At 45.3% G+C, this 23,130-nt stretch overlaps 1 protein-coding gene across 2 annotated transcripts; it reads right to left on the bottom strand.

The window, feature by feature from the left end:
* Window positions 1-6,188: 6,188 nt before the first annotated feature.
* Window positions 6,189-22,461, bottom strand: LOC119435405 (DET1- and DDB1-associated protein 1). Of its 2 annotated transcripts, none has more exons than XM_037702272.2 (5): window positions 22,144-22,461; window positions 19,391-19,477; window positions 16,914-16,965; window positions 14,434-14,495; window positions 6,189-10,151 (listed from the first exon to the last, which is right to left on the bottom strand). In XM_037702272.2, the coding sequence occupies exons 1-5, from the start codon at window positions 22,144-22,146 to the stop codon at window positions 10,035-10,037; spliced, it is 321 nt and encodes a 106-aa protein (XP_037558200.1). In that variant the 5' UTR covers window positions 22,147-22,461; the 3' UTR covers window positions 6,189-10,034. The 2 variants fall into 2 exon arrangements, with proteins under 2 accessions (XP_037558200.1, XP_037558203.1); XM_037702275.2 differs by having other exon boundaries at window positions 6,189-10,148.
* Between the last annotated feature and the right edge of the window lie 669 nt (window positions 22,462-23,130).

The raw sequence follows: 23,130 nt of genomic DNA, 5'->3' as shown, positions 1-23,130 counted from the left end.
GAGTGGAGAACTAGCCCTCGCCCGCGGATTTTTTATACTAATGGGATGGGATGAGCGTGAGGGAGATGGGAGGAATGACTGAATCGTGTTGCTTGGGGCGGTAGAGAAATAGCTCCGATTTTGAAGGAGAGCAGGTCAGGCCACGCTCCCGTACGTATGTGTCGATGGTGGTTAGTGCCAATTGTAGATGTTCTATTTCGGCGTCACTGCCGCGGTTTGCCCAGACAGTGATGTCGTCGGCGTAGAGGCTGAAATAGATGTCGGGGATTTGATCTAGTTATTGGGGTAGGTGAAGAAATTCTATGTTGAACAGAATAGGGGAGAGGACGGCTCCCTGGGGCGTACCTCGTGTTTCCAGTGTTATGCCTGGGACGCGGTGGTCGCCGAAGGTAAGTGTGGCTTTGCGGTGGCTGAGGAAATCTCGGATGTAGTTGTACATCCTGGCGCCGACTGCTAGGGTTGTAAGGTTCTGTAGTATAGCTGAGTGCGTAACGTTATCGAATGCCTTGGTGACATACACACCTACGATAGCTTTGGTTTAGTAGGTTTTTGGAATCTAGAATGTGATGTTTTAGCTGTAGGAAGACATCCTGCCTGGAAAGCCCAGGACGAAATCCAAAAAAGCAGGTGGGCATGAGATCGTTGCCTTATAGGTACTGGCAAAGCCTGGTCTGGAGTACATGCTCCGTGAGTTTGCCGACAGAAGAGGTGAGAGAGATCGGTCTGAGGTTAGAGGTGAGCAGAGGTTTCCCAGGTTTGAGTAGCAGGAAGCAAGGAAGCAGGACGACGATGGGCCCTCGGGCCGCTCTAGACGGCGGGGCACATTTGTGCTTCGGCGACCCCTCTGGCCCAGCCCACTGTCCGAAGCTGTAGCTCCGGTTGCGAGCTGCTCAAAGCAGCCTCCCATCGCTCCTTGTATTCTGACCCTTGCCACGGGGGCTTGTTCTGGCAATTTAGAAAGATGTGGTCAAAGTCGGCTCTGGTGCTACGACACAAGTGGTAGTGAGGAGAGTCTTCACCGTGGGTACTAATGGACAGAAGTGGTCGTAACTGTGGCCGTTTGAAGTCTGCGCCACAAAGCCTGGTAACTTCTGGGAAGAGATTTATGCGGTGGGGGTAGATTAGGCGGGAATTTCTGTAAAACAGGGTGAGGTCCCGGTAGCTGAGAAGTCGATCCCTGGCACTGCGAGACGGAGGCGGGTCGCTTTCGATCAGCCCGGTTGACGAGTGCTCGGGCCTAGGTGTGAGCGGCCATGTTGCCTGGGTGTTCGCTGTGTGCAGGGACCCAAAGGATGGTGATGAGGTGATTAGGTGAGGGAGTTGATTCGAGTATTTTAGCAGCCGGGGAGTGGATTTTGTGATTGGCATAATTGCTAATTGCGGTTTTAGGGTCTGAGAAAATATACTTACCGGAGGAGTGAGCAATTGCTAAGGCAATTGCTGTCTCTTCCGCTTCTAGGGATTCTGTCAAATTTGGAATCGACGCACAGACAATCGGGTTTTGGAATCCGTCTACAACAGCTAATGCGAAAGCTGGCCGGTTCGAATATGGCCGGTGTATGAGGAGGGTAGCTCTTGTGCAGAGCCTTGGCTCTAGCTTGCCCGTCTTGCTCGATTATGTTCTGGGTGGGTGTTTTTGGGAAGTGTCATAATGCAGAGGTTATTGCTAGCAGCAGTGGGAGGAGAGCGCGTGGCCGTGGTATGACCGGGTAGGTTGATTCCGAGTCAGTGCAGACGTATTTGACCAGTTTGTGTATGGTGATAGCCTTTGATATTGACCTAAGAGGTGCGCTTCTACGAGCTCTCCCAGGGTGTTCTAGACCCCTAGTTGAAGGAGTTTCTCTGTGGGCGTTGATTTAGGGAGATGCACACCATAGCTCACAACCATAACACACCCCACCACACGGCAATGGGAGGCAGCGCGATCCAGCTCCGACTCGACGGACCAGCTCAACCTGGTCAACCGAGCGAGAAGGGCAGCCAAGGCCGCTGGACTCCTGGAATTAGGGGACCACCCACTGCAGAGCGGAGCTACCTACGCTCGCGTGCTCTTTTGCACAAAGTTTATTTTCTCCCTCTCTCTCTTCGGAATAGTCTTCTTCGCCGTTTTTGCTGGGCACGCTATGCTGACCGTTATTTGCTGTCTCAAAACACTAGGTGACATTATTCCCCTCCCGATGAAGCATCGACTCGATGCTCAAACACAAGACATACACGGGAGGTACACAGATTAGGTAACACAAAATATATATATATATATATATATATATATATATATATGAAATAAACACGCTAGCACACATATGGACATGAACACGAGACAAAAAAAATGGGTTCTGTGATTGGGAACAAAACAAAAAAGCGTATAAAAATATATTATACAATACTGAAAGCAAGCTAGTGGGTCTGTAATTCTTCAATTCTTTAACAAATCTCCTTTCTTATGAATTAGTATAATGTTGGCATTCTTCGAGTTCTCGGTACACTTCAAGTCATGAGGCATTACGTATACAGTACGGCAAGCTTTTCAAGCATGACGCCTCCTCCATCTTTGATTAAATCGACTGTTATTCCATCTACTCCTGTCGCTTTCCCCCGGGTAATGCCTTGCAAGGCCCTTCTAACTTCATCGCTAGTTAAAGGAGCCTCTGCATCCTGTTCATCACTACTTCAAATGACGGTAGCGTGATTTCCCTGGGAACCGTGCAGGTCAGTGTAGAATTCTTCCGCGGCTGTTACTATATGCGCTTCAGTTGTCCCCAACTCACCTTTATCATACCACGTTTTCTTATTTAGTAAGTTTGATAAAAGGGATCGAAAGAATATTTAGATATCTTGAGCCCAAAAGAAATCCACTACCCATTACCAGAGTCAACAAGCAAAGAAGTCAGCAGCAAAGAGGTACACAAGAAGTTGCAATATATAGCCATATCCGTAATGTGTGTGGACATTTATCGTGGAAGTGACGCCAGCTACTAGACAACTGCGTCATTTCGTTGCACTTGCCTGACCACGTTACGTTCGGTTAAGCATTGGATTGCCCTTGCGTCATGAACATTTTCTCTGCATAACATAACACTTCGCAGACACCATTCTCTGCAAGCTTTTCGGTAATAAGCGTTATGTCTGCATTATATTTACTTTACCATTTGCGCAAACATGCGCCAAGGAAGTCTCCTTTAGTCATATACTAATAACCATAAATAGACGCCCGGTTCGTCCCCTGTTCCGCCGGTTTTGGAGCCGAAGACTGTTTACAAATGCCAGCTAAATACTCTCCTATAATATTCGAATCGTATTCCAAACTTCGAATATTCGCCCACCCCTCATGATTTTATTCAACTGTTAACAGTTTCACTAGCTCACTTGTACAGATCGTTTAGAAAAAATCCTGCGCTTGTAGTATAGTTCAACCCCTGCTCCAATTCTGCGCTTAATGTAGCTCCAATCCTGTTCAAATTCTGCGCTAATGCAGCTCAACTAACATGAAACCTGGGGAAGTGCAAAGCAGTGATGCGCCGATGTTTCCCTTATGTTATTGCTGTGCTATTCTTGCGCTTAATGTAGCTCCAATCCTGTTCAAATTCTGCGCTTATGTAATTCAAATCCAGCGCTAATGCAGCTCAACTAACGTGAAACCTGGGGAAGTGCGAAGTAGTACTAGTGATGCGCCGATGTTTCCCTTATGTTATTGCTTTTCTATTATTGCACACACAGTAATCGAGCATGGATGGATGGATGGATGGATGAGGCTGAACCCTTTAAATCGGGCGGTGGCATACGCCACCTAGCCATGGCTATTAACATAATTTCTACTTTGTGGTGGGTGAAATTTCACCCCTGCCTTAATTTTATCCACCAATCAGATAACCTCTGTTTGGTTATTTCTACCCGCTTAAAGTCTATTTTGCCTTCACTGTCCCTAAACCCCAATGCTTTGAAAAAATCAGCCCCGTTGCCTTGCACTGTAGGGTTAAGCCCCTTACAGAAAAGTATGAGGTGTTCAGCCGTTTCCTCTTCTTCTCCACACGCACAGCACAACGTGTCTATACGTACCTTGGTACTTGACTCGGTACATCTTAGTCCGCAATACTCCCGTCCTGGCTTCAAACAACAAAGAGCTTCCCCTAGAATTATCGTAGATATTTTCCTTGGCAATTTCTTGCTTGAAAGTTCGGTATGTGCCCAGTGCTGATTTCGTCTGCATCCCTGTTTTCCACAGACCCCTCTCTGTTTCCTTAACCTTTTTCTTAACCGCTGTTTCCTGGTTTGCACCCCTCCTGCAGTCCAAATATTTGATTGACAGTTTTCTGGTCAGCTTCCTCCATTTTGTATCAACATTCCTCATGTACAAATAACTGAAAACTCTCCTTGCCCACCGCTTTTCTGCCATCTCTCTCAATCGCTCCTCAAATTCTATCTTGCTGCTGGCTTCCCTGCCCTCGAATGACGTCCATCCCATGTCACCCTGTACCCCCTGATTTGGTGTATTTCCGTGTGCTCCCAGAGCCAGTCTACCTACCCCTCGCTGCTTAACTTCCAACCTTGCTCGAACCTCTGATCTCATGCACAGGACCGCATTGCCGAAAGTCAAACTAGGGACCATCACCCCTTTCCAAATCCCTCTCACCACTTCGTACCTATTGTAATTCCACAGTGCCCTATTTTTCATCACAGCTGCATTTCTGCTACCTTTAGCCGTCACATATTTTTCATGTTCCGTTAGGTACTCAGCCCCATTGTTTATCCACACTCCAAGATATTTGTACTTATCCACCACCTCCAGCGTAACCTCCTGTATCCTATGCTCGCTGCCCTGATTATCATTAAAAGTCATGACTGCCGATTTTTCTTTACTAAACTTCAAACCTAAGCTATCTCCCTCTTTACCACAGATGTCCATTAATCTCTGCAAGTCTTCCTTGCTGTCAGCCATAAGTACAATGTCATCTGCATACATCAGTCCTGGTAATGACTGTTTAATCCATTCTCCCTGCTTGAAATAGGAAAGGTTGAAGCCAAGTCCGCTCCTCTCTAATTTTTTCTCTAATCCTTGTAAATACAGCATGAACAGAGGTGACAGAGGGCACCCCTGCCTAAGCCCCTGCTGTATCTCTATAGGCCCAGATACCTTGTTTTCCCATTTTATAAGCACCCTGTTACTTTTATAGATATCTTTTAGCACTTGTGGGGTGGTGGCGCCCTCTCTTGCGCTGCGCCGATACCATACTGGCGTTTCGGAAGCGATTTTCACGAGTTTCTGCTAGTTCCCGCATATCTCTGGCTCATACCAGTATATCCAATGCGGATATGCGCCACACTTGATTTTATTATCGGTTATAATCGTGACGTAATTGACGAACATGTGACGTTATCGATGTCATGACCTATCAGTCACGTTAGTCATACATTTCTACCTTTCCATGCCAATTTTGGTATATACCAAGTAGAGCACTGCACGGGCTTACCCGAAAGCCGGGGTCCGGCCCGGCCCATGGGCCGGGCCGGGCAGTTTCTTCACGGGCTCGGGCACGGCATGTGCTTTTTGACGCGGGCCCGGGCCGGACTCGGACTTTCTGGTGGTGTGCATATATGTAACGTGCAGCGAGTTATCCGCGCGCGTCTCGACTCTAAAAACATGTATTTCTCGGTCTCGGACCTAAGGTAAAGGGGTGACGGGCCGGGCCGGTAACGTTGATTATTTCCGGGCCCGGACTGAAAAAATCGGCCCGTGCAGTGCTCCATTACCAAGTGAACGAGACGCGAGTTTTCGGCAGATCTTGTTTTGCGCGTGACCAAGATGACGAGACATCACATTAGACGCCGACAGCCAGGGCCCCTAAAGTGCTTCGCACATATCGTCATCTATGCCAGCATGCTTGAGAATATTCCATAGCAATTCCATGACTACGTTGTCGTAAGCTCCCTTAATATCATCATCAGCCTATACTTATGTCCACTCCAGGCCGAAGGCCTCTCCCTGCGACCTCCAATAGACCTCTCCTGGAGTACGTCACAGCCGCTCGTACCAGTGACGAAGCGCGAAAAGGCAAAGAATGGGAATAGAGTCCTTGCATCACAAAATACCTATATCGCGGCCTATGTTTCATTCCTTCCAATCACGACATCTGAATTAACTGGAAGCCGTTATGGGAAAACACGGCTCCTTGCAACAACGCCAAGGCACGCATACTGTAAACTTTTATTGAGTAGCTAAAAAGGCAAACTGCAACTTCTCGCACACACACTCGTGACCATGTTACAAAAGAAAAAAAAGACAAAGAAGAAAGCGCGACACAATGGAAAATGCAAGAAAAACGCATGTACAGTCGGCCACAAAAGTTTACTAGACACAGGTTTCCGAAAGAACTGGCCAAGTCTAGGCACATTGCCTCGAATCTCAAGTTTCTATCAGTAGTAGCCGGCGCGTGGAACCCGCGTGGCGTAAGCTTTTGGGGCCGTGTACAGGGGCACGCGACAGTGCTACCACGAAACGAAAACGGCGAACGGTGACCTTCTGTTTCCCCGAAACAACAGGTCAAAGAATACGAAACCAAACACGCCTTGAAAGGCGGCTGATCGGGGGTGCGCCGAGAAAAACACAGAAGAGGCTAGCACTGCGTCGTTATCCAGACGCAAAGATATGCATAGTTTGTAATTGCAAATCTCGCTCCTATAGCCGTTCCATGAGGAAAGTGCAGCAGCCACGGATTTGCGGCGTGCGTCAAAAGGTAGGTAAGGGAAAAAAAAAAAAAAAAAAAAAGACAAGCCGCATGAAAAACAGGCAGGCGGCAGAGAAAAGCGCGGCAGCACGAGATAGCAGTCTACACGCGAGGATGCAAACATCCGCGTACATGGAGACCGAACCGACACGGAGCTACACTTTTCCCGCATCGCCGCTGCCACCACAACGACATGATCCACACACGGACAGAGAACAATTCGCTTAGACCGAAGCGACAAAGACATGACATAGCGTGCTCATCAAAACACATGAGTATGTGCGAAAACCGGGGACGATACTTTTATGAACAATAGGTGCGGTAGAGAAGATGCTAATCTTTCTTGCCTAGGCGGCCAACATGTAAATTCTAAAACAATTATGTCAGTTTGCCACATGTCGTATGCGGGATCAAATGGAGTAACAGCGTTGAAGCTCTGAATCCTTAAGTCCAGGTGGAGCAGTGGTGTGGGCACACATGCTTTGGTGAAGATAGCAGCTACGAGTCGCACAAAGACCCCAATTCTTCCACAGCAAGTAACGAATGTAGTGTCCAAACTGATGCAGTACGGCGGCCCCACTCCGAGCGTTAGCTCACCCGGAGGAATGCGGCCGTATGCCTTTGCCAGGACACATTTTTTTTTCTTTTCTTTTTTTCCAGCACTCATTGTCCATAAGCTTCCGTCCCCGGCCTACACAACATACACGCATACCAACTGTTTCAAAAAAGCAGCAGCCCCGTGCAACCAGACCCAGAATGGGCACGTCTTATGGAGGTGCTGCAATCACCAGCACCGTCCTGTTCTTCACAAGTTGTTGAGTGGAAGCTGCAATAGCTCTTGAAACAAACTAATGCCAGTGACTGCGGCACATGCACAAAGCCTCAAGCACCCTCCCAACACTGCCACAAGGGGCTGCACATTTTTGGAGCATATGACAACACAGAAAGGACATGCAAGGGCAAGCACGTGAACAGCGTTGAGACACTAGGATTCTCCAACGAGCACATAACATGGCAAATTTGCACGCTGTAGCACAATACACACCCAGCGTAACTTATGTCCAGTGTGGTTTTCACACAGGTTATAAAAAAATTTAGAAAAAATGCTATGGCAACTACACTGTTTCACTCTGCATGGCATAACATATGCAAATGCTTTGCATTGACCCTCACTGTTGCGAGTTGCAGCATTGTTAAGCAAGCCATCTACACAGACTTCAAGCAAGCTAGACCCAGGACGGGTAAAATCATTACACAGCTATCTTTCTGTGCCTGAACCTAATGGTGCTTACAACATCATCATTTTGACTCTAACATGTTAACTGGTATGCTATGCATTATACTTGCACATGGCAGTTGCATAGGCTAACAACCACCATGCCATTACCTCTGCTTATGAAAGCAATAATGATGATGCAAATGTACATTACTTCCAACATAAAGCGTCAAAAACGTTGATACTGAAGTGCTCACATGTCGTGGAAATAGCTGATAAACCTTCACTCAGATCAATAAATGCGATTTGATAGCCTAGAAGCAATTTACTGAGAGTTGCAACTAAAAGCAGACTGCTTAAATAGAAAATGGGTAGCACACAAGCAGCTTAAGATGCACAGTGTCGCAACCTAAGTGTCGACATTAAATGCGAGACTTAAGGTGTGTAAGCTGACCATCCAAACAACTTTTCCTGAATTCAACTGCATTTCCCACTTTTCAGTTGGACTCACAAACATACACAATGTCATTGAAAGAAAGAGAAAAAAGTAAATGAAAGTCTGAAAGCACAACGTGCAAACACAATGAACGATAGCTACGCATGGCCCAGTTTTCGTGTCAAGTATGCGCCTCAACCTAACAACTCGCAATGCAAACGTTTCTGAATACGATCAATGAAGACGCCTTCTAGCATGATATGCCGACCTGAAAATGTATAACTTCCCTATGTACATCGTACACTTTCAGAAGCCACAAATGCAACTTCCAACAGACACCAGTAGGTTCTGTTTTATGCTTGCATACAAAGAAATGTTACTAATGCCTCCTGCAGTTAAAAGTTCAAGCCTAGAAAGAAACACGTAAGCTTCTTTCCAACTTTGCTGCTCCAGCGCAGTGACCCTACTGAGAGCTGATCACAGGCCAGCTGCTACGTGTTTAGCACTTTATGCCAAGCTATTCTAACTCAACCAAATGGTGCACGAGCATTCAGACATTTTTAATGTGACTTAAGGCGTGGTGCTTTCATTTAATACCTTATGGTCTGATGCAGCCCGTTTGAACTATGTGAAACAGCATGTGCCAAAAACAATATTTGCGCAGCAAAACAAGTTGTGTCCCGTCACCTTCGGTTAATCTCGTTTACCTGGGCACAAGATTTTACCTTCAAGACTGTACACCTCAATTACTGTAAGTAGTTAGGTGTTTGTGAATCACATTACCACATTCATGCTCACTCACTCCACCATTGCAATGAATATTACTCAAAAATGGTCAAACAGCCAAAGTTTACAGCTCCCAGAGTGTAAACATGTACTACTTAGATCTATGCTGCCACACAAAAGAGGGGCACGAACAACATGTATGTTGTCTATCCCAACCTTTGAGCGTCAACAGGTTGTATCTCCAGGCCCTTTTTATACATGTTTTGCTCTCTTTGGTAGATGCCTCCATGCTTTAACATAAAGCCCCTCTGTGGCATTTTCTAATGGCCGAGTTAATTACGGCCGATGTGCCCCTCTTCTCGGCACTCCCTCCTTCGTTTTACTCTCAGATTTCAGCGCAGAACAAAAGTGCGTCCATGCTTTTTTTTTTTTCCCCACAGATGATGGAACTAGGAAAAGTTGAGGAAGTGAGTGCACCTCTCGTGTAGAGGTGGAACCAGTTCGAGTGACAGATCAGATAATGGCACTGCTTAGCAAAGTGACCAAAGGAGCACCAATTGAGAGGCTCTACATTAACAGGCTCTCACAAATGTCGACATCACAAGAGAGCAATGCTCACGTAACTAATCAAAACACCACAGCTCGAGTGAAAGAAGCTGACAAATGGCTCTCCCCCCCCCCCCCCCTCCAAATTACAGAAAAAGAAATAAAGAGCACATCCCCCAAGCCCAACCAATCCCCTCCCCCTTAACTCATCGTACACTTTGCACGTGCTCACTGGTGCCGGCATTCTCAAGCTCCTCTTCCTCCTTTTAATAAGACCACACTGTGCTACGAATAATGCCAGCAAACACATTCCAGGAACCCCCCCAGTCTCTCTTGGACACCACACTCTGTCCTGGCGGGCCACCATTGGCAACATTGCTTGGCAATCTCATGGCGAGTCAGCGTCGGTGTTGGAAGTATCGGTGCGCGCCCTTTTTCTGGATGCTGTCTCATCATCCAGGGGGAGACCGCTACGTCCGGCATCGCGCTTCTTTGAGCTGCTCTGCTGCAAGACAACAAAGCCACTTTGCTTCAACAGCCACAAAAACACAACAGAACTTTGCCTTGTAAAGTTTGGTGCAAGAAAAAGCAGGCACATAAGAAGAAAAGAAAAATGAGCACACCCTGTCTGTTTTATAATGTAGCACATTTGTCTTCAACACATGTGCAAACATCTGCATGTCCATCTGAAGAGCTGAAGAGGTGCACTTAAAAGCAAGAAAAAGCAATTGTATTTGTGTGATCCTGTTCCCTTTTAGAGACAAAGCTTGTGAGTAGTGAACGAAATCGTTGACTGTTGGGCAAGTTGGTACATCATGTTGTGTCATTGAGCGGAATAAAGGTGGAAGGAAACAATGTATGGTCTGTCCTGTCTACATTTTTTTTTTCTTTTTTTTTTCCCTTTTATCCTAATTCCACTCAACAACACAAGAGTTAACAAAACAGACATAGGAGCTACATAATGCTAAGCTTGGCAACTTCAACCATATAGCCGCAGTGGTATTACTCTGACCTTTGCTCTGTGTCGAGGCAGTAGAGCCTTCCAGACAAGCATGTGGATGTTCATACCAACAAAAGAACGAACAAGTCTAGCCAAGGCACAAAAATCACTTAAGGGAAAGTTTTACCTGTAATCACACTCAAATACACGAGGAATGCAGCAATCCTGTTACAGAAAACAGGTGAATCCAATTTGTCTTAAAAGAGGATGCCAAATTAAGTGAATAGTGATCTTATAATTTGAATTTGGGCCATGGAACATTTTGGAGAAATTCACACAGCAAAAATTTAGGAAAACAAGCAGCAAGTTTCAACTATTGCAAGAAAAATAAATTATGTTCAACAAGTAACAAAGACATTGTGGTTCTGTAAATTCATTTAAAATAAGTACTCTCCATATGTAAGCACAATGCAAGAACAGTAAACTTTGACCAATTTAGCGTGAGCCATACATGCAACACCGTCTGAGTTATTCAACATTCAAACTGAAGGAAACAGTCAAATGACAGATACCATTTGGCACTTTTCAGCACAATTAAATTAAAAAGGAAGTGAATTAAGCAGTGTACAAAAAGCCAATTTCTGGGAGGAGCCATTTGCATGAATGGCCTACATGCTTGTTCCAATATATATGTTTCTACCTCCTATTTTATTAAACGTAGTGCCAAAAAATTGTGATATACATTGGAATTCAACCGAAAACACGAAATATAGAACTCAAAATGTGCAAGTGCAAGGTGCATATCAGTAGCACAAAAAAAAGTTTTCCTAGGCTTTGTCAACCAACCATGGCACCTACTTAGCCCTAACTTCACTACAGAGCAACTGCTGTTGTCCTAAGCACATGTTGGCTAATCCGTGATGCCCCTGCTATGCTCATGCACTGTGCAGATTCGCTAGTACATACTAAAGTGACAATAAAGAGAAAAAACGATTTCACTTGTATTCGTAAATTACACTTCTACAATACCAAGAATGCCACTCTCACCACAAGAGGCGTGGTAAGCCAGAAAAAATGCAAGAAAGAATAACGGCTGGCGACAACACCTTGAAGTTTATGCACCAGCCCGCTATGACGGCACGGATTTTGACAGCATCTGCTAAGACTTAATTAACTGTTTATCGGTAACGAAGGACTACATTGTGCTCTAAAGGAGCCAAAGATGAAACATGGCAAGTTTCAGGAACTTTTACCAAGCCAATGCGACCTAAATACAAAAAGATACCTTGAAATTTGTGATGTCACACTGGCACACCATCACTGGAGTTCTGGCGCAAGATTAAAGAAATATAACTTTTACCTTCATTTTCTCTACCGATAAGTAACCTATTATCGCAAAATTACAAAAATTGTTTTCGTGGAATACTCCTTCAGTCTAAACTGACTGAGTTCTCTCTAGTGTCCCTTTAAGGCAGACAGCTGCTGAAGAGTAAGTAGCAGTAATACCAAGTGGTCCTTCTATACTAATCCATTATCAGCGCAGAAATTCACGCAAGGACAAAAAAACTTGGAGGATGCTTAAGCTTCGCCCTCAAAAGTGAAACGCGATAGCATTCAAAGATCCCTGACTGTGTCAGGCTTCTCGCCAACTGCAGCTTGCAGCTTTCTTTTTTATGCACCTTCACCTGGTCGCACCGCTGCCGAGGAGGATGGCGTTTTTGCAAAAAACACCAACCGGGGCGCGCCGCTGTGTGAATGGCAGAAATGCAGGAAAAGGGGTTTGTGTTTGAGTTTCCACCATAACAGAATTATGTTTTCTCGTATATTGAAATTACAAACCGACTCTATCATACCTGTAGGTTGTGGTAACGGTAACGGTTGTAGGCTTGCGGACAAGGACCAGGACAGCCAACTGGCTCTCCTGGACCAAGCCCAGCGAACCGCTCGTGCCAGTGGAGCCCTGGACTAGGGGCCCCAAGCACGGGACCTAAAGTTTCATTTTATTCATTAAAGTTTCTCTCTCTCTCTCTCTCTGTAGGTTGTGGTTAAGTGGTTCTGCGACATGGGGCTCTTAAAGCTGCCACATTAAAATGACTAGAACATAGAGTGCTCTGTCTACATTCTATTAGTTTATTGTCCTGATGTGAATTTTTGAGCTGATAGCTAATGTAGATTCGCAATTACAACTCGCCCGGACCAGCACTTTATCAAGTTACACTTCTATGTTCAAACAGTCTAATATTTGTACTGGGCTAGATGGCATTTAAGATCTACTACATGCACGAGGTAAACAAACATTACTTCCTATGCCCCCACTGGAGTTCTCCAAGTATGCATAAGCATTGTGCCACTTGCTCATCTCCATGCAGCCCAGTGTCATTATCAATCTTATCGAACTTGATCCGACCAGTACAAACATTTGTCAACTTTTATCGGTCATTGTCAACCTTATCAAAATTGATCTGATCCTAATAAACCTTTGTCGGTAAGGTAATAAACCTTATCGGACATGATCCGACCATTATTAACCCTTATCAGTCCTTGTCAACCTTATCAGAATAGCTCGGATCATTGCAAGCCCTTATCGCTCTTTAGCACCTTATCCATCCAGCAGTTGCTCTGTAGTGAACTTAGGGCTAAGTACGTGCCATGGTTGGTTGACAAGGCATAGGAAAAGACTTCTTTTTTGCTACTGATGTGCACATTGCACTTGCACATTTTGAGTTCTATATTTCGTGTTTTCGGTTGAATTCCAATGTATATCACAATTTTTGGCACTACGTTTAATAAAATAGGAGGTAGAAACATATATATTGGAACAAGCATGTAGGCCATTCATGCAAATGGCTCCTCCCAGAAATTGGCTTTTTGTACACTGCTTAATTCACTTCCTTTTTAATTTAATTGTGCTGAAAAGTGCCAAATGGTATCTGTCATTTGACTGTTTCCTTCAGTTTGAATGTTGAATAACTCAGACGGTGTTGCATGTATGGCTCACGCTAAATTGGTCAAAGTTTACTGTTCTTGCATTGTGCTTACATATGGAGAGTACTTATTTTAAATGAATTTACAGAACCACAATGTCTTTGTTAAAGTTAGATTTAATTTTCTTGGAATAGTTGAAACTTGCTGCTTGTTTTCTTAAATTTTTGCTGTGTGAATTTCTCCAAAATGTTCCATGGCCCAAATTCAAATTATAAGATCACCATTCACTTAATTTGGCATCCTTTTTAGACAAATTGGATTCACCTGTTTTCTATAACAGGATTGCTGCATTCCTTGTGTATTTGAGTGCGAGTACAGGTAAAACTTCCCCTTAAGTGATTAGCGCCCCAAGGGAAGGCGCATCCCGTGACCACCGAAACGCATCGGGGATGTGGCTTGTTTGGCAGTAACTTTTGGCAAAACCGGAATTTTCCTGATGGCCACAATGCTCCAAGTAGACTCTACATGTGGCCCTAGACATGGCTTTTATTCCACCATCCCCAAATCTTTGAACAAAGCCTTCACAGAGACTGTTCTCCTTTGACATTTGCTTTGTACCACTGGTACAACACATTCATAAGTTCAGATATATTTACCTTCTGCAAGTGTGGGTGTTTAGCCCAGGGGGTAAGACACTCGGCTTCTGAGCGTGGGGTCGTAGGTTCAACACTCCACTGCCAATGTTTTTCATTTAGAAATTAATTTTGTTTTATACATTAATTTCTTAACAGTGACTCGTCTTATGTGACAAACGGACAGGTTTCCTCGTTGGGTCGGCATAGAAATGGTTACGCATTGAAAAAAATATAAGGAGGGCATCCTTTAGTTTACATGCTTTAAAGGCATGTAAGATATATCTTACCTTTTTGTCCCACTGCTGGTGGAGGTATCGCAGCAAGATGTTGGTCTTTTCAGTTGTGATCACTGAAATGGCATTTCGACAGTGCACGCTATAAGAATTCCTGTCTGTTAGTGCTTGAAATGTTGCTTTAGACGCTTCAACCATAAAATATTTCTTTTGTGTGTGCCATAAAGGACTATCTACTATGGCAAACGAGCCCATGATACTGAAAAGAGCTGTATTGGCTGTATGTGTATAACCAAGGCTTGGACTCTACAGCATTTACAGTTAAACCTGCTTATAACGAACCTCCATATAACGAATTCCTGGATATAAAGAAGTTTTTCTATTTCCCGCCGTTACTCCATAGAAGCACATGTATTTGAGACCTCTATGTAACGAAATGGCAGCGGGAGACCCCCTCGATATAACGAATTTTCCCCTCCGACAACCTATTTGCCCCAAATTTTGTCATTTTTGCGCGAGCAGCAACCAGAAGCACCTTCTCCGCCGCGACGGAATGCGAAGCGATCGCACGTGTGCGTGCGTGCATGTGCGAGGCGGGCCTGCATCCCTCGACCCGGCGATCTTGCCGCCGCGGGCGTGACCTTTCCCCCTCCCTTCATTCAAACCTGATCCTGCCGCTTGCTGCAGCTGGCCTAGCCCGCCGAGCCGGCACTCTCTCCTTTTCCAGTTGATGTTGCCGAAGCGCTAGCTGGTACACGCTGTGACACATCACACTCGATGAGCGCGGACACGCATTGTCAAATGCTGGCGTCGTGTGGAAACGCCGCTGGAGAAGCCAGCGAAGTGACCTTCGTGCTATTGTCTATCGCTTTAACGCAAACTGAGCGCCGAAAACACACAGCACGCACAAAACTACGAGCCGCCGACGCACCTACACTGCTAGGCTCTGCCCCAACGCAGATCGCTTTCAAGATAAGGCCCGCGCGAACGCGCACCGCCGCGCAGTACACAGTTGATGCCAGAGTACAGTACAACGCCGCCCCGCTATCCCTCCCCCCTCACTCCCTCGCCAGTGCCTCTAGCGCAACGGAAAAAGGCGCGCTTCCTCCCTGCTTTTCTTGCGCGCGCGAGATTTAGACGCGATCGTCGCCTCCCCTTGCACGTTTTCACTCGCACATACAGCATACGGCGCGCAGTGACTGCGTTATCGCCCTTGGACTTTATACGGAATATCTATGAGCCAAAACCAATTTTAGGGCCACAATGTGTCATAGACACAATCTTTACATAGCAATTACGGATCTCAAGGGCCATACTTTTGCTGGCAGAAACCGAAAATACATCATAGTTGTCACCCCCGGCACTTTCGGCGGCCAATGCCATCGTCAAGCTACCAAGCCAAGCGAAAGTCAAAATGGCCGCTCGGGCCGGCGCAGGGTGGCAGTTGCGACGCAACAGCGGGAATACCAATGCATTGGGTTCTATGGGAGCTGTGCTGGGACCGGCCGAAAACGACGTAACAGCCGGGAAAACGCAGCCCCCGGAACGTAACAGCGGGGTTCTACTGTAACACTATACGACGCTACGACGCCATCGTGACGCTCGCTCTTCGTTTCTGATGCCTCGCGCTTGTGCGAAACGACACGCGTCCACGCATCCGGTACCTGGTGTGACATTCCAAGGATGAGTGCTTCGACGAAAACGGTAAACGGGTGCGCGTTACAATTGAGGGTGCGTTAGAACAGAGTAAATACAGTAAGAGTTTCTTTTTTCGAATTTTCGTGCCGAACCTGCATATACCGAAATTCTCTTTATAACGAAGTTTTTCGGGAATTTGTCAATTTCGTTATATCCAGGTTTAACTGTATTAACAAGCGATTCCAATGGTAGGAATTTAACTTACAGCATGAATTTAAGCACTTGCCAAGGCCAGTCCCAACTGCGGAATGCAGGCTGGCTCACTGTCTACAGTCAACATTCTTAAGAAATGCACAAGAGAGAGACTAAATTAGCTTAGACTGGTGGAGCATTTTTAGAAAACCTGATTCACATTTCTTTCATGCAAAAAATAAAAAGTACAGATTATTAGCAAAGAAAATTAAAGCCAAAATTCTATTTCAGAATTCCACGCCTAGCCCGCCATGCTCAATGATGTCAACTTGTTGTCATGGATTTCATGAAATTTTCCCATATGTGGACAGTTTTTATGCAGGCTAAATTCCCACCCAGTGGTTCCTCGGCTGAGTCAGTACTCGCTTTCATCTATGACATTATCATTCTTTATTGATAGACCATAAACTAGCTCTGTGAAGATGCTGTCAAAATTTAAATAAAATTAATACCTTAAAAAACAAAAACTCCCTTTAATAAAAATACTCTTAAGAGCCTTCACGTCTATCACTGCCATGACGTGATAACTTCATGGCCTGGCGTAGAGATGGACCCATTGAAAGCTCAAAAAGCCTATAAGTGCTTTAACTATATTTCTATATCCTCAGTAGTCGTAGCACCAATACAGTGCCGCAACATCTTACCCTGATCAGATGGATGGTCACGTGTGGGAAGGTACACTGATGGCCTCCGCACCTTCAATAGAGTGTAAAATGCGAAAGCTTACATCAATGTGAGTACTATTCGTTGGCTGTCAAGCAAAAGATTATTAAGCATGAGAAAGAAATGCTGAACAAGTCAACTTTACTCACGCCAATAAAGCGTGACTATTATAAACAACAGATAAGTACAACTTCAACAGCTGACATGTTCAAATGTGTACTACCAACAAGCAAAACCTAGTCAACTTGTTAACTGGACCTTCATGGTACATGCAAATGTGCTTAAAATAGTGCAGAGCTGAAATAAATAAAAAAAACCTTAAAGAATGAATAAAGAACAAAAAAATATGCGTACTTCAGCAATTTGTTCAGCACTGGACTCATCTATTGTGACACCAGTAGACCCCTCAGCAAACACCGCAATCTCCTCACAACTTCTTTGTGATGCGCATGTCGTCTTTGTCCACTTAAGTATTGCCTGCTGTAGTCTCCAAAATAAATGCACAGACAACAGCACACTCAGGGCCTGTATGGTGCACAAAACCTCACACAAATTGTCACGTGTGAATGCTGCGCGATAGATCAATGGTTGGTAGGAGTTACTGTGTATGGCTCTTATGTAGTTCCCTTTAGTTCGAGTTGCATGCCAATTTCCACATGCCAATTTCCACATGCCACTCGCACTGCCATTCGTTGGGTGCTGTAACGTCGTTCGAAAAGCAACCAAGCAGCATGGAGAACCTGTCACTAGAGCAGATATAAACAAAGTTGGAGATGGTAGTGTCGCCACATCGCTATAGTTTGGTGCTCTCTTTGATGACAAACGTCCAGACAACTGCTTTTGAAATTCTTTTATTTTTTTCAAAAAATTTAATTATAAGCACCTTTTCTCTTTGGTATTTTGAACACGTTCAGAGTTGATTGACATGTGTTACCACAGATAGCGCTACCACGCTGTGCACAATGAAGGATTCAGTGCTAGGCGACATCTCAGCACATGCAAGTGGATATTTTTATTCGTTCAGAAGAAATTGAACAACTACCATAGCTCATATGTGCTAAGCTTGTAATAAAGTGGTCCTCAAGTGTCAATGGTACGGGTGGACCATGGGGGTAGCGCAGGTCAACCCCGATTGTTGATGTCGCAACGAGCTTGGCTCTTATGAGCGTGACGTGTGGCTTTCCCTCACAACCATGGTTCATTTTGCACACAAGATAGTGGGCCTCCACGCAACTCTGCTCCCATAGGGAGCATATATAGTTACTCTAGGTGCACCCACATCCTAATTGCACATTGCCACAGGAGCATGAGATTAATCGCCTGGGTAATTGTGAGCAAACTGTTGTTTTCCTTTGCTATTTCACGAGGGTGAAGTTGAGCCTGAAGAGGTCATCAAACAGCAGGATGATGGTGTAACGGAAAGGACGCACAGACACAACAAATCAAGTTTCAAGCACTTAACAGCTGTCATGATAAAAGCACAGGTGATTTTAGGTGCATTTTAATGTGGTCAAATGAGAAGAAAGATCTAATTCCTGCGTTAACAAAAGTCAGGCATTTCAACGAATGGGTGAATTGCTGCTGCAAAAAAGCTGCAAGCTATGCAAATCACAACACACACACACACATCAAATGAAGATAATTCTTAAAGCAATAATAAAGTTGCTAAGCAATATTTCCTGCTATGAAGGTCAACCAAGGACACAGAACAGCTGTAGGCTATCTTGCACATATTTCAAGAAAGTGATTGAAGACAAGGTTAGGTTTTTAAACAGTAGGCTCTTCCCAACAATCTGTCCACCTATTAGCAGGTGATAGGCACTACCCAGCTCCAACAAAAAAGGCAGCTAATTGGCAAGTTAAGCTTCTCTAGTTGCAACTTGTGACCTTGCATTATCAATGTCGCAATGGCAAACGAACTAAAAGAACTGTCGACTAATTTGGCCTCACACTACAGATTGCTAGCGTCCCAATCAGATCAGATGGCAAAGCAACCGCCACAGTAAGGCAGCAGTCCTGTGCATGATTTCTAACAAGATGAATTCTTTTTGAAGTTCAAAGTTTGCTCTTTAAAGAAACCAAAATGGAATCAGCAAACCAGTCAGGTGGATGGCAATTATTTTATTTTAAAAATAAATAAATTCTGCTGCTTTATATTCCAAAACCATATGACTATGAGGCAGGACCTAGTGGGCGACACCAGATCAATTTTGAGCACCTGGGGTTCTTTGGTGTGCACTAAATCCAAATACAAGAGCGTTCTTGCATTTCACACCCATTGAAATGTGACTGCCATGGCAGGGATCATGAACTCAGCAGTGTAGCTAAATCCCAACAGGAACTCATCTGAACAGAACTTTTGGTTTGACAGAAATGTGATCATTGCCACATTCAGAATGACCACACAATGGCCAGCAGAAAATTGATGTAAACTATGCCTTGACTATTCTGTGCTTACAGTTGTTCTGCAGGATGAGTCTGCCTGGAAGCGGGTGAAGTTGTTCTCGTTGTAAGAGGGCAGGCCCTTCAGGAACTCTGCTGTGGACTGCAGCAAAGAAAACAGCCACAGCATCTTGATTAGCCCCTCTAGTCAGCAATACAAATAATTCAATGCTGGACTAGTTGGTTCCCGTGTGGAGAAGATAGCATAAAGAGAAGAACACATGGAGAAGTGCTTGTCCTTTTGGTCTTTTCTCTATGTTGATTGTTTAAGTTTGCACTATAAAGGATCAATGTACTTGCATCCCAGATTAATACCCATGTCACACGGGCACGCTTGGAAGGCCTCCCAGTCGACGGCCTTCGAAACGCCACAACTCTATTGACTCGAAGTTGTGGCGGTGCTACATGGCACTCTTGAAAGACCGTTGAGTGGTTCAGGCGTTTCTCACAAAAATTGTGTGGCGCTGCGAATCTTTAGTGTCGTTTTCATGTCACCAAAAGTTATATAATATTAAATCCACTCAAAAGCCCAGAAATGTATTTTAATAAATAATGTGCAGTTCGCACATTTCCAGTGGCAAAAATACTTTACTAAATAATTAATAACACTCGTATATACTATTTTTGAGAGCATTTGGTTTTCTTTTTTCTTTTTATTAGTGAGTACGAGCACACTGTGAACGAGAGGGCCCGTTGGCACAGTTTCCGCTTCCGTTGCTCAAAGGCCATCGGGGTTTCGATAGAGTTGTAGGGTGCTCCGTTGACTCGATAGACTATTGACTCGGCAGCCTTCAAGACTGCCCGTGTAGCAGCTCGAACTTGACCTTTGAGCCAACGGACTATCGGTTGGAAGGCCTTCCAAACGCCCGTGTGACACGGGTATAACACTAAGAGAACGAATTAAAAATAGAAAGGATAATTCAAAACTGACCTAATTGGTAACAGATCACAATGAAAAGCAGTGAAAAGGGGGAACACTGGGAAGGACAGAAGGACAACAGGCACAGGACACTGTGATGACTACCAGCTTATGCGATTAATTCTGACTGTCAAAGTATGTATACCTGAAAAGGCAACATGACAGGAGCAGAAAAAAAAAGGAACTATAAAGAAGAGCGATCAACACTGCATCTTGTTTTTCGTGTTTGCCCCATTTTGGTGCACTCCTGTTTCACATGATCATCTGACAGGCGGAGATGCTTTGCCCTAATGCGATTCCTAGATAATTTCATAAATGCTTGATGCCTCTGAACTCTTACTCAATCGGGTGCCATCTAATGGCAATGGCATTAACACCCTGGCAATCATGTCTACCGCTTTCTGCATGCCTACTGAAGATGGCAATAGTTGTAGATACCTTATAAATCCTGAGAACACTCAACCTGCTGTTGATATGGCACATGATTTCATGATGTGTCAAAGCAAAAAGAGTTGCAGCATAAACATTTATATTAGTATGCATGTGCACGTCATTAACAACTATGATGAACACAAAAAAACAATCATGTGCAAGCACATGCAGAAAAAGTGTTTGAAATATACAAACCAATTGGACTAAACATTTTCATGCAATATTCTTGTTCCCCACTCCCCATTTGTGTAATACACATGCTCTTTTCAAAGCCTCATACTGCAGGGCGGCAGTTGTCTCATGGGGGAAAGTTGTTTAAAAATTTCTATAACTATAGTCTGGATTCATATAATGAGCATGACCCACAGTCAGTTGTGGCTACACCTCGGCCCCACCCTCTATATTGACTAGTGCGGCTCAGCAATGCATCCCCACCCTGCCTGTACTTCAGGCTCCAACGAAGACAGGTTCACGCGTCATTTTATCCTCGTTTCCGGATTTCCTCGGAGACGCAAACGCCACAGCTTGCTAGCGACCGGGTCGATCAATTCCGACTTTTCCTGCCGCCTACGGTACTGGTTAAACCCGCGTGACATGAACCGATTAATCATGCAATCCCCCAGTCGGTTTTATTCACCCCGTTTCACCAAAACAGCAGACCAAAATTTCGCCCGCCTGTACGAAGCACCAGACATCGCGCGATGAATGAGCCCACCTATCTTATCACTGTCGCCGACGGCTGCCGCGCACAGGAGTGAACGAACGGGCAGCGAAGCCAAAGGAAGCAAGAAAGTTATATTTTGCGCTTGTTTTTTAACTGTTATCAGCTTCAGAAGCCCAAAACGTGCGGCAGCAATACCGCAACAAAGCAAAGAAACACCCACGAGCAAGCATCACACGATTTTAGAGATGGCCGCCTTAGGAACAGGCATGGTTTCACGGGCCATAAACCCTTTTATTCCGACACCACACCGAAAAACGGAAGCACACCACACGATCGCGAAACGCAATCTGCATAGAAGGCGTGCCCAGATTCGGAACCGAGAGATTCCGGTCACACGAGAAAAGCACCGGCGTAGTCCACGGTCGCATGGCCATGCGTCGCCGCCACGCTGGTTCCAGATTCATCCAACACGTCGAACTAGCAGTAGCCATCACAGTACCCGGTGAACACCTGATCAAATTACGCAATACTAAGCAGGATTATTAGCCCGCCAAGGCAAGGAAAAAGAGAAATCGACTGACGCGGGAACATATTCAAGCTACATGCTAGCTTCATGGAAGTAAGAATCAACATGAGCGTAGTACATACGATGCGTGTCTCGGTTCCCTGACACGAAGGCAGAGATAGATAGGGCTAAACTTTGCCTTCCATGCAGCGAAGCGAAATAATTCAAACAGAAAGTATTGTGACTCACCATTTCTACGGTACGATGTAATAAGCCACGGAGTCAATTGGTATTTTGATGGACAGTCACCCTCGACGTTTCGGCGCAGTAAATTTGGCCCCCGCGAATTGACACTGTAGTGGTCAGCACTCCGCTCTGGCTAACGGGAAAATCGACGCGCGAGTTCGCCTTATCGCCTACTACTTCAATCAAGTGTGTAGTGATTTCCACAATCAAACAGAGCCATAGAATAGGGATGATGTATCAATACATCGATATGCATCAAGAGTTTTTTTCTTCGCGAATCAGACAGCTGCAACGGGCGCAACCAACCTCCGAGTCAACCAAATACCTAAGGCCGTGACTGCTGCGACCCGGTCGCAGCAAACAAAAGGTGCCCAAAACGTTTGGTGCGACCCATGACGTCACGTCCGCTATAACCAATGATGTCACGTCCGTTTATTTTCATGGCGGCTGTTTTTCGGGGCCGGTCGCGTTGTGGAGCGGTCCGTATTCCGTGCCTTCTTACAGAGTAAGTAATCAATTTTTCCACTCTATATGCATGTAATAAAAGGTTGGGGCTGTCAGCTGCTTGATGTGTTGCCGTCAGTTATCTTGCGCGCATATTTTGCCTCGTGGCCGCGTCAAATTGCAGCCGGCCCGTGGAAGCTGATCCTCCGTCAGGATCGTTAGTACCATGGAGGTAAAAATACTAGGAGGGAGCGTCACGTGATTCCGCTAGCCTCGGCAAGCCAACCTCCTCTGAAGCCACCCCTCCCTCTCTCAGGGGCCCCGTGCGCGGTGCCTTATGGGGCGGAAAAGGCCCACAAGGTTGCCGGAACATTCGTGATTGTTTGGTACGTGGTAACTTTTAGTGGCGCCTGCCGTCACAGGCTTGGAGGCCCGTATGCGGGTGGTGGTTTTCTGCTACTGCGCGCGTCGTTCTTCGCTTCAAATGCGATGCCTTGAAACGTGGAGCAAGACTGGGGCGCCTGACTCATGAAGACAGAAAATTTT

This window comes from Dermacentor silvarum, unplaced genomic scaffold (genome assembly GCF_013339745.2).
Source record: "Dermacentor silvarum isolate Dsil-2018 unplaced genomic scaffold, BIME_Dsil_1.4 Seq684, whole genome shotgun sequence".
Classification (NCBI taxonomy): Eukaryota; Metazoa; Arthropoda; class Arachnida; order Ixodida; family Ixodidae; genus Dermacentor; species Dermacentor silvarum.
Note: the sequence above shows the minus strand (reverse complement) of the source record. Positions and strands in the feature narration are given on the sequence as shown.

Bases quoted from the DNA above. Each gene is read 5' to 3' on its own strand.
- LOC119435405 (XM_037702272.2), bottom strand. The intron at 16,966-19,390 runs GTAAGCACAGAA...ACTCTATTGAAG, and splicing joins ACTCATCCTGCAGAACAACT to GTGCGGAGGCCATCAGTGTA. The intron at 10,152-14,433 runs GTAAGATATATC...GTTGTCTTGCAG, and splicing joins ACCAGCAGTGGGACAAAAAG to CAGAGCAGCTCAAAGAAGCG.